This window comes from Trachemys scripta, chromosome 14 (assembly GCF_013100865.1).
Source record: "Trachemys scripta elegans isolate TJP31775 chromosome 14, CAS_Tse_1.0, whole genome shotgun sequence".
In the NCBI taxonomy this organism is placed as follows: Eukaryota; Metazoa; Chordata; order Testudines; family Emydidae; genus Trachemys; species Trachemys scripta.
The window spans coordinates 41,131,348-41,142,769 of NC_048311.1; the positions used below are offsets into that span (position 1 = coordinate 41,131,348).

Consider the following 11,422-nt stretch of genomic DNA (forward strand, 5'->3'; position numbering starts at 1 on the left):
CAAAGTCCCCTACCAACAGAGCCAGGCAGAGCACCCAGGTGTCCTGCATCCCAGTTCGGGTCTCTAGCCACTGTCTGAGCACCTCTGGGGATTTATTGATCCTCACAACACCTGTGAAGGAGGGACGGTCCCAGAGCCCCGGCTCGCGGAATGGCTCCACGGCCATGTTCTAGCCCCGCAGCCCGAGCCCCGTGAGCCCGAGGCCACTGGCACCATTAGCTGCGGGTGTTTTATTACAGCCAAGGGACTGATTTGTAAAGGGATGGAGGTGCCTAAAGCCACATTCGGGCGCCTAGTGGGACGGCTGTAGACGCCGAGATGCCCAACTCCCATTGGTTTCCAGGGGGGTTAGGCACCGCGGGCCGTTTGGGCAAAACACGACCCTGGTTTTGAAGTATTTTGATGTTGAAAAAATCGACATTTCCCTGGCCAAATTTCCAGCCAGCCCTAGCTTGGTGCACAACCCCAGCAGCCACTTGGTACCTGACCCCCAGGCTGCATGGCCTAGTGGGTGGAGCTAGGCCGTGGCTAAGGGCCATCAGGACCCCTTGGTTCTAGGGAGGCAAGTGGGGTCAGGTGGTTAGAGGGGCGGGATGGTCATGCTGGGAGCCAGGACTCCTGGGTTCTATCCCTGGCTCTAGAAGGGGAGTGGGGTCTAGTGCTTAGATTGGGCTGGGAGTCAGGACTCCAGGGTTCTATCCCTCACTCTAGGAGGGGAGTGGGGTCAGGTGGTTAGATTGGGTTGGGAATTAAGACTCCTGGGTTCTATTCTGACCTTGTGCACGTCGCTTCCCCCTTACTGTGCCTCAGTTTCCCAATTGATAAAATGGCGCTAATAATACTGCCCTCCTTCGTAAAGGGCTTTGAGACTGGCAGATGGGCAGCAATAGTGATTCGTATTATCCTCGGCACAGGACTCTTTCCTGCTGAGCTCTGGGACGCCAGCCCGGGATAGAGATGGCAGAGACCGCATGCTGCAAGCTCATTGAGTATTTGAACGATCTAGAAGCGCAGGAGCTCAAGTTTCACCTGGAGAACTATCCCCTGGAAGACGGCTACAAGCGCATCCCCCGCTCCAAGACGGAGGCAGCCGATGCCATGGACATAGCTCGAGCCATGGTCCAGGCTTACCAGGAGCCCAGGGCTCTGCAGATGGCGGTGAAGATATTGGACGACATTAATCGGAAGGATCTGTCGGTAAGGATCCAAAAGGACATGCCGGAGGGTGAGTAGATGGAGGAGATCCCCCTCATTTCCCCCCATGGTCTGACTCATTCCTTGCTGGAGCTTTTTGATAAATGGGGGGGGGTGTCACCCCCTGGCATGCCTCAGTTTCCCCCAGTCCAACAAGGTTGGCCTAGCGGTTCGCACCCAGAACTGGCACTCAGCGGACCAGGGTTCCACGCCCAGCTCTGCTGCTGGGTGATCCCAGACAAATCACAGCCCCTCACCTTTCCGTGCCTCAGTTTCCACATCTGAAAAATGTCCGGGGCAGTTGTTTCTCTCCCCCCCCCCCCCGCAGCTACGCCGGGATGTGTTTGGTGGGTAGGCCAGGCACAAGCGGCTTGTCCCAGGTCATCTGGGTGTCTGTGGCAAAGTAGCAGATCAAACTCAGGGCTTCCAAATGCCAGGCCAGTGTCCTAAGCCCCTGCCCCTTTCTTGCAGGAAGGATGTGGGTACATTGCAGAGGGGTCAGAGAAGAGCTGCGAGAATGATTAAAGGATTAGAAAACCTGCCTGACAGTGACAGACTCCAGGAACTTGAGTTTAACCAAGAGAAGGTTCGGGAGGGCTTGATCCCAGTCTATAAGTATCTACCTGGGGGACAAATATTTCATAGCAGGCTCTTCGGTCTAGCAGAGGAAGGTCTAACGACCCCGTCCAATGGCTGACCCCACTCTAAGCCAGACGAATTCAGACAGTAAAGGCGGCGTTAATGTTTAATGGTGACAGTAATTAACCACTGGGACAATTCACCACGGCTTCTGGTGGATTCTCCAGTCCTGATCAAGTTGATATCAAGATTGGCTGTTTTTCTCTGCTGTAGGGATTATTTCAGGGCAGTTCTCTGGCCCGTGTCATACAGAGGCCAGGCTAGATCAGCGGTCCTCAACCAGGGGTACATTGTTGTTAAAGTAGCCTCACACCCTACAAGGCAGCACAAATGGAGGGAGGGGAGACAGCATGGCAGAGGGAGACAGAGACACACACCCTGTGTGTGAGAGAGAGATGCGTGTTGCCCCTTTAAGTACGCTGACCCCACTCTAAGTATGTTGCCTTTTTAAGGAGATCAGCAAGTTGAAACAGCAGCTGCTGCCAGCCAGTGCCCTCAGTCCTGAGCCCTGTCGTGTCCCATCTCCCCCCCCCCCTGCTCTGTGGAGATGGAGTACAGGAGCGGGGGAGGGGGACACCCTGACATCAGCACCCCTCTCCCCCCCACACCTGCATAGCAAGCAGGAGGTTCCCGGGAGCAGCTTCAAGGCAGAGGGCAGGAGCAGCACACGGCAGTGGGAGGAGGGACAGCTGAACTGCCAGCAATTGATCGCCGGCTGGGCGGTTGCCACACACAGGGCCGGCTCTGGCTTTTTTGCCGCCCCAAGCAAAAAACGCTCGGACGGGAGCAGTAAAGGGGAGGGGAGGAGGAAAACAAACCTGCCCCCGGGCTGGAGCGGCGAAGAGGCGGGGAGAGAACAAACCGGCCGGCTGGAGCAGTGGGGCGGGGGAAACAAGCCTGCTGGCCGGAGCGGCAAAGGGGGGGTAGGGGGGCGGGAAACAAATCTGCCCCCGGCTGGAGCGGCGGCGGTGGTGGCGGGGGAGCGAACAAACCCGCTGCCTTCCGCCTGGAGCAGTGAAGGGGAGGGAGGGGGAAACAAACCTGCCGGCCGGAGCAGCAAAGTGGGTGGGGGAACAAATCTGCCCCCAGCCGGAGCGGTGAAGGGGGGTGGGTGGGAAACAAACCTGTCCCCGGCCGGAGCAGCAATGGGGGGGAGAACAAACTGGCTGGCCGGCCGGAGCGGCAAAGGAAAGAAAAAACAAAAACCAAAAAAATACCTGCGGGGCGGTGGGAGCGTGGGTGCAGGGGACTCCCGGCCCTGCAGACCCTGGGCAGCGAAGTGCGCACCCCGGCTAGCGGGGAGGTGGAGAATGAGAAGGGAGGCGGCCAGGGCTTCCTTAAGTGGGGTGCTTGCCACACGGCCCCTCCCGCTACGCCGCCTGCTGGGAGGGCTCCTCGCCGCTCCGGTCGGCAGGCAGGGAAGGACGCGGGCTGCCCTGCCGGGCTTGCTGCAGGGCGTTCCCCTCCTCCGCCCCCTACAGGGCGGGCGGGAGCAGCAAACCAAAAAGAAAAAACCTGCAGGGGCGGCCAAAGCGGTGAAGCGCAAAACAAAACAAAACAAAAAAGGGATTCGACGGAATGCTGCCCCTTGGAATCTGCCGCCCCAAGCACGAGCTTGCTCGGCTGGTGCCTGGAGCCGGCCCTGGCCACACAGGGAACTTAGGGGAGCCGATAGGGGGCTGCCGGCCCACCCTGGTTCCAAGCCCCCACCAGCTCGCTCCAACGGGCTGCTCTTCCTGCAAGCAGTGGACAAAGCAGGCGGCTACCAAAGAACATTAGAAGGGAGCATTGCACAACTTTAAACGAGCATGTTCCCTAATTGATCAGCAACGAAACAACGTTAACCAGGACAACTTTAAGGGAGGAGTTACTGTATTGTCTAACCCCCTTCCCACCCCCCAAAAAGGATTTCCTGCAACTCTGAAAAATTTAAATCCATAAAAACAGAAAAAAGCGAGGCTTAAAACCCAGAATGTGGCAGAACTGTGAAAATGTTGGTCGATCAAAATAGAACGAAATGCTTAAAACCCGAAATTTCCAGCACCTGTGAACATTTCAGTCGATAAAAATAGAAAAAAAAAAGCTTCAAAACAAACATCGATATTTATCCCTTGAAATTATAAACCCATCAACATGGAATGCTGCAAATGCTAGCTGTAGGTGTAGTTCATTGTTCACGTATAAAACGAGAGAGGGCGAAGACAATGCAACGTTCAGGGTTTGATTCCTCCCTCTGTAAAGATTCCCCGTTCTCACTGGAGCACCCCCTATTGGGAAGCGATGTATCTACAATGGGGCTGACCCCGGGAGTTTGTAGCCTGAGCGTCCGCCAGCCTGCCTCCATTTGTCCCTTTCGGAGGCAGTTTCTCCCATGGGTAATTATTTCTCTCATGTGTCTCGTAGTTTTCCGTCAGACGCCAGAGCCGGCTGGCGCGAGCGAGGATGGCGAAAAGGACGAGCAGGAGGAGCTGATCTCGGATATGTGCGATCGATTTTTCGGAAACAAGAAGAAAGGTCAGTGACTGTCCGATACCAGCCCAGGGCGCGGTGAGATTTCACGGCCTCTGTTGTGCTGTATGCCGAGATCTCACCCTAACTCTCTGCTTCTCTCTCCCCAGTGGAGGTGAAGCTGGATCCCAACACCGCGTTCCCCACTCTGCTGATCTCCCGAGACCAGAAAAGCATGAGGCTTGGGGACCGCCCCCAGTACCTTCCCAACAACTCCGAGCGTTTTGATTTCCAGCCCTGCGTGCTGGGCGCCCCAGGCATCTCTAGGGGGCAGCTGGACTGGGTAGTGGAAGTGGGTGCCGGGAAAGGCTGGATCGTCGGCGCCGCCCGGGAGTCGGTGGAGAGGAAGGGGTATCTCTACATAACGGCCGAGCAGGGGTTCTGGGGGCTGGAGTTTAACAATGGGGAGTACCAGGCGCTTAGCACCCCTAAGACGACACTTTTCCTACGGGCGTCTCTGCGCAGGATCAAGGTGCATCTAGACTACATCCTTGGACAACTCTCCTTCTACAACAACGACACCATGGAGCACATCTTCACCTTCAACTACCCCTTCTCTGAGAAGATGTTCCCCTTCTTCTTGACCTGGGACACGGACATCCCACTCCAGCTCTGCCCATGTGACTGAGAGCGCCTCCCCACTGCACATTTTGAAGAGCAAAGATGTTAAACTCCGGCACGCTGGCCAAAATTCCAGCCCCAGGAATGACATGCTGCCACCTGCCTACGTACTTCCGCTTTCACTTTCACTTCCTGTCTGGATCGGGTGCGTAGCCTCCTCGACAGTTTCGCATGACTTTGTCTGATGATATTTTGTGTTTCTTGACGTCTCCAGCTCTCAGAGCCAAGTTTTTTTGTGAGAATCTGCGCTTTCATTAAAAAAATAAAAGGAACTAATTTTCTAGCCCTTTGGGTTGCAGAGAAAACCTGTGAAAACCTGACCCAGGTCAAAACCCAGAAGGCAAATGTAAAAAATACAAACAAAAAACCCTCCAAGGTTTATTACTGCATTTGTAAAATCTTGTGATTTTTTTTTTCAAGCCAATCCAATTCAGAGGGACTTTCAAGCCAGCAAACTCACCAGTACCGGTAGGAACCTCATGGACTTTGAAGTCTGTGTATGTATGTGATTGCTTTACCATTTAACAGCTCTCTTCTTGTTCTTTCTAATAAACCTTTAGTTTTAGACACTGAAGGACTAGCTGGCAGGGTGGTATGTTGGGTAAGATCCAAACCTCCAGTGACATGACTGACCCTTTAGGGTCAGAAGAACATTTTGTAGAATGAGCAGAGTTTACATAACTTCTCGCTGTACGGGACCTAGGTGCTGACGGGGAGCCGGAGACAGGAATGCAATAAAGAGGGCTGTGTGGTTCCTCTTTTTGCTTCTTGATAACCAGTGGGAGGGGATCAGATGCACAGTTTGTGACTGGTTGGGAGATTTAACTACAGTGTAACCCACCTGTCTTGGGAATATCTGCTCTCCCTTTTGCAGCCTGCCCTGACCTTGGCATTTCCAATGAGGGCTTCCCCAGGCACGCTGGGCCATACAACGTTTTAACTTTCTACCATTTTTTTTATGTTTCTTGAGAAAATGGAACATTTGGGGTTTTCAGCCAAAATGTTCAGGTTTGGTAACTATGGGGCTGAGTGTTTGTGGCAAAAAGTTTTGGTTTTCTGAAGAAATATAAAAAAAAAAATCTCCAGGAGAACTGACGCTTTGTGCTACCGTTTTTGTTTGGTTAAAAACCTAATTATCGGGTGAAATAAAGTTTCGGTGGGAAATATTTGACCTGCCCTTATTCCCACCTAGAGAGGAACTGAGTTTGTAATGGAACAAAAAATCTGTACCCGTCTATCTACTTAATGGGACCCCCCAGCCCGGTGTCCCCGCTCCCCAACCCTGCCTCATGGGATCACACCCCTGGGCCCATCTAGCCAGCATCCTTCCCCCAGGTCAGACCCACAGGCCCTCGCAGCCGCAGTCTTGTACCCAGCAGTTGCCAGTAGCTGCTACGTCTCTGGCAGGGGCTGGAAACCTGCCGCTCTCAGGCTGGGGGCACCAGGCAGGACCAGATTGTGTCTGGTACAACAACACCCGGCTCCTCCCCAGCGCTTCGCACCCGCAGATCTCACAGCGCTTCGCAGAGGGGGGCAGGGGAACCAGCCCCATTTTACAGAGGGGGAAACTGAGGCAAAGAGGGGGCACAGAGAGTCAGCCAAGGTCCCCCAGAAAATCATGGCTGTACCAGGAATGGCAGTCAGGTCTCCTGAGCCCCGGCCCCATCGCTCTCCCTTCTAATGCCCCCACAGAGACCCTGTGCCCTGAGCTGCAGGAGACACTGTCAGTGGTTATGTGGCCAGGCCCCTAGAGAGGGACGTGACACAGGCTTTGTTTGTACAGCCATTGGCTAGAAGGCAGCAGGAAGCTGAGGTCAGGGGGCTCTGTTCCCGGCTACGGGAGGGGAGTGGGGACTAGTGGCTAGACCCAGGGGCTGGGAGCAGGACCCGGCTGTGATGGTCGCGCCGTCAACCGTGAATTGCTCTGACCCAGCGCTGGGCACCGCCGGGGGCACTGCGACTCGGGGGCAACATTAGAAGATGGTTCAGGAGCCCAGCCAGATGGTCCCAAAGGGTCTTCGTAAATCCCCAACACCCCTGCTCACCAGCCGCCCCCCAACCTACCCGGAGCCTCCCCACTCAGCTTACCCCAGCCCCACGGAGAAGGAGGGGGATGAGCAGCAGATTCGCCCACAACTAACATCCCCCAAACCCGCTTGCCCCCCATCTCTCATCCTGCCCCCTTCAATTCTCCCCAGCCTGCCCCCCTCACACCCTCCCCCAACATGGCCCATCCCCCCTCACACACCCGTCCCCTGCCCCATTTCCCCTCTAATGCCCATCGCCGCCCTCAGTTAATATGGCCACCATCTACCAGAGCCCCTGGTGGGCTTGGTGCCAGGCTGCCCTCGGGGAAATGACACCTACCTGGGCTGCATGGGGGTGGGGGTGGGGGGAGCAAGGGAATATGGGTGAGAGAACATGGGGTGAACATTAGGGGGCTGGGGGGACAATGGTTCCCCCCTCGTGATCGTTTCAGAGTGTATCTGCCCCATGGCCATGGGGGGCATGGCCTGCCCCTCACTCCCCCCCCCCACCCGGCCAGAGGTGCCCCAGCTCAGCCAGAGTTTTGGCAGGAAAACAATCCCCCCATCTGCCGACCCCGACTGTGTGAGAGGGGAGCCTTTCCCCCGCCCTTCCCCCATCCCCATCAAACCTCTGCCCCCCACAACCCCATTCCATCTCCTTTCTGCCCTGTCCTGTCTCCCCTCAAACCTCTGTCCCCCCCACCCAGAACCGACCTCGGCCCATCTCCCCCTCCGCCCCGTCCCCACTCCAACCCCTATCCCCATTTCCCCTCAACCCGTCCTGCCCCACTGCAACAAACCGACCATAGCGTGTCTCCCCTCCAACACCCACCCACCCGCCCCCTTTCTGTTTCCCCTCTAATCCTTCCCTCGGCCTGTCCACCAAACTCCCCCGTCACGGCTGCTCTTTGCAGAGGGTCTCCCAGGCACAGAGGGCTCGGAAACGCTCTCCCTCACCAGCGTTACACAGGCCGTTTCAAACTGAGCCCCTGGTTCTACTCGGCTCCTGGGCAACCCCCCAGCAGCAGCCGTTCAAAGGCAAAGCTTTCGGGTTAAACCCACGGACAAGGAATCACATCCGGCCTGTCTATTGAAACGGGAGCTGTCAAGGCTGTATCCCCACTTTGAACTTTAGGGTACAAATGTAGGGGCCTGCATGAAAACTTCTAAGCTTAACTACCAGCTTAGCCCTGGTTCCGCTGCCACCATTTCCCAATTGGATTCCCTCCCTGGGAAGCCTTGAGAAACCTTTCACCAAATCCCTGGTGAATACAGATCCAAACCCCTTGGATCTTAAAACAAGGAGAAATTAACCATTCCCCTCCTTCCTTCCACCAACTCCTGGTGAATACAGTTCCAACCCCGCTGGGATCTAAAACAAGGAGAAATCAATCAGGTTCTTAAAAAGAAGGCTTTTAATTAAAGAAAAGGGTAAAAATCATCTCTGTAAAATCAGTATGGAAATTAACCTTACAGGGTAATCAAACTTAAAGAGCTCAGAGGACAAGATGCACTGTCCTAGGGATGGGGGTTCCACGACCACCACTCCCAAGAGGAGGAGGAGGGTGGTGGTAGTCGGGGACTCCCTCCTCAGGGGGACTGAGTCATCTATCTGCCGCCCTGACCGGGAAAACCGAGAGGTCTGCTGCTTGCCAGGAGCTAGGATACACGATGTGACGGAGAGACTGCCAAGACTCATCAAGCCCTCGGATCGCTACCCCTTCCTGCTTCTCCACGTGGGCACCAATGATACTGCCAAGAATGACCTTGAGCGGATCACTGCAGACTACGTGGCTCTGGGAAGAAGGATAAAGGAGTTTGAGGCGCAAGTGGTGTTCTCGTCCATCCTCCCTGTGCAAGGAAAAGGCCGGGGTAGAGACCGTCGAATCGTGGAAGTCAACGAATGGCTACGCAGGTGGTGTCGGAGAGAAGGCTTTGGATTCTTCGACCATGGGATGGTGTTCCAAGAAGAAGGAGTGCTAGGCAGAGACGGGCTCCACCTAACGAAGAGTGGGAAGAGCATCTTCGCCAGCAGGCTGGCTAACCTAGTGAGGAGGGCTTTAAACTAGGTTCACCGGGGGAAGGAGACCAAAGCCCTGAGGTAAGTGGGGAAATGGGATCCTGGGAGGAAGCACAAGCAGGAGAGCGCAAGAGGGGAGGACTCCTGTCTCATGCTGAGAAAGAGGGACGATCGATGAGTTATCTTAAGTGCCTATACACAAATGCAAGAAGCCTGGGAAACAAGCAGGGAGAACTGGAAGTCCTGGCACAGTCAGGGAACTATGATGTGATTGGAATAACAGAGACTTGGTGGGATAACTCACATGACTGGAGTACTGTCATGGATGGATATAAACTGTTCAGGAAGGACAGGCAGGGCAGAAAAGGTGGGGGAGTTGCGTTGTATGTAAGAGAGGAGTATGACTGCTCAGAGCTCCGGTATGATACTGCAGAAAAACCTGAGAGTCTCTGGATAAAGTTGAGAAGTGGGAGCAACAAGGGTGATGTTGTGGTTGGAGTCTGCTATAGACCACCAGACCAGGGGGATGAGGTGGACGAGGCTTTCTTCTGGCAACTAGCAGAAATTGCTAGATCACAGGCCCTGGTTCTCATGGGAGACTTTAATCACCCTGATATCTGCTGGGAGAGCAATACAGCGGTGCACAGGCAATCCAGGAAATTTTTGGAAAGTGTAGGGGACAATTTCCTGGTGCAAGTGCTGGAGGAACCAACTAGGGGCAAAGCTTTTCTTGACCTGCTGCTCACAAACAGGGAAGAACTAGTAGGGGAAGCAAAAGTGGATGGGAACCTGGGAGGCAGTGACCATGAGATGGTCGAGTTCAGGATCCTGACACAAGGAAGAAAGGAGAGCAGCAGAATACGGACCCTGGACTTCAGAAAAGCAGACTTTGACTCCCTCAGGGAACAGATGGGCAGGATCCCCTGGGAGAATAACATGAAGGGCAAAGAGGTCCAGGAGAGCTGGCTGTATTTTAAAGAATCCTTATTGAGGTTGCAGGAACAAACCATCCCGATGTGTAGAAAGAATAGTAAATATGGCAGGCGACCAGCTTGGCTAAACAGTGAAATCCTTGCTGATCTTAAATGCAAAAAAGAGGCTTATAAGAAGTGGAAGATTGGACAAATGACCAGGGAGGAGTATAAAAATATTGCTCAGGCGTGCAGGAGTGAAATCAGGAAGGCCAAATCACACTTGGAGTTGCAGTTAGCAAGAGATGTTAAGAGTAACAAGAAGGGTTTCTTCAGGTATGTTAGCAACAAGAAGAAAATCAAAGAAAGTGTGGGCCCCTTACTGAATGAGGGAGGCAACCTAGTGACAGAGGATGTGGAAAAAGCTAATGTACTCAATGATTTTTTTGCCTCTGTCTTCACGCACAAGGTCAGCTCCCAGATTGCTGCACTGGGCAGTACAGCATGGGGAGAAGGTGACCAACCCTCTGTGGAGAAAGAAGTGGTTCAGGACTATTTAGAAAAACTGGACGTGCACAAGTCCGTGGGGCCGGATGCGCTGCATCCAAGGGTGCTAAAAGAGTTGGCGGGTGAGATTGCAGAGCCATTAGCCATTATTTTTGAAAACTCATGGCGATCGGGGGAGGTCCCAGATGACTGGAAAAAGGCTAATGTAGTGCCCATCTTTAAAAAAGGGAAGAAGGAGGATCCGGGGAACTACAGGCCAGTCAGCCTCACCTCAGTCCCTGGAAAAATCATGGAGCAGGTCCTCAAGGAATCAATTATGAAACATTTAGAGGAGAGGAAAGTGATCAGGAACAGTCAGCATGGATTCACGAAGGGGAAGTCGTGCCTGACTAACCTAATTGCCTTCTATGATGAGATAACTGGCTCTGTGGATGAGGGGAAAGCAGTGGATGTGTTATTTCTTGACTTTAGCAAAGCTTTTGATACGGTCTCCCACAGTATTCTTGCCACCAAGTTAAAGAAGTATGGGCTGGATGAATGGACTGTAAGGTGGATAGAAAGCTGGCTAGATCGTCGGGCTCAACGGGTAGTGATCAATGGCTCCATGTCTAGTTGGCAGCCGGTTTCAAGTGGAGTGCCCCAAGGGTCGGTCCTGGGGCCGGTTTTGTTTAATATCTTTATTAATGATCTGGAGGATGGTGTGGACTGCACTCTCAGCAAGTTTGCAGATGACACTAAACTAGGAGGCGTGGTAGATACACTAGAGGGTAGGGATCGGATACAGAGGGACCTAGACAAATTAGAGGATTGGGCAGAAAAAAACCTGATGAGGTTCAACAAGGACAAGTGCAGAGTCCTGCACTTAGGACGGAAGAATCCCATGCACTGCTACAGACTAGGGACCGAATGGCTAGGTAGCAGTTCTGCTGAAAAAGACCTAGGGGTCACAGTGGATGAGAAGCTGGATATGAGTCAACAGTGTGCTCTTGTTGCCA

The 11,422-nt window shown here is 53.9% G+C and overlaps 1 protein-coding gene across 1 annotated transcript; it reads left to right on the forward strand.

Annotated features, from left to right (window-relative positions):
• The first annotated feature begins 864 nt into the window (after positions 1 to 864).
• Positions 865 to 5,536, forward strand: LOC117887060 (E3 ubiquitin-protein ligase TRIM7-like). The gene is made up of 3 exons (XM_034789295.1): positions 865 to 1,225; positions 4,237 to 4,347; positions 4,452 to 5,536. The coding sequence occupies exons 1-3, from the start codon at positions 958 to 960 to the stop codon at positions 4,967 to 4,969; spliced, it is 897 nt and encodes a 298-aa protein (XP_034645186.1). The 5' UTR covers positions 865 to 957; the 3' UTR covers positions 4,970 to 5,536.
• Positions 5,537 to 11,422: the final 5,886 nt, after the last annotated feature.

What these genes read in the sequence shown, in the direction of transcription:
- LOC117887060 (XM_034789295.1), top strand. Translation starts at nt 958, where the DNA reads ATGGCAGAGACCGCATGCTGCAAGCTCATTGAGTATTTGAACGATCTA. An exon ending in CCAAAAGGACATGCCGGAGG is followed by an intron (nt 1,226 to 4,236) that starts GTGAGTAGATGG and finishes TGTGTCTCGTAG; the next exon opens with TTTTCCGTCAGACGCCAGAG. An exon ending in TTTCGGAAACAAGAAGAAAG is followed by an intron (nt 4,348 to 4,451) that starts GTCAGTGACTGT and finishes CTCTCTCCCCAG; the next exon opens with TGGAGGTGAAGCTGGATCCC.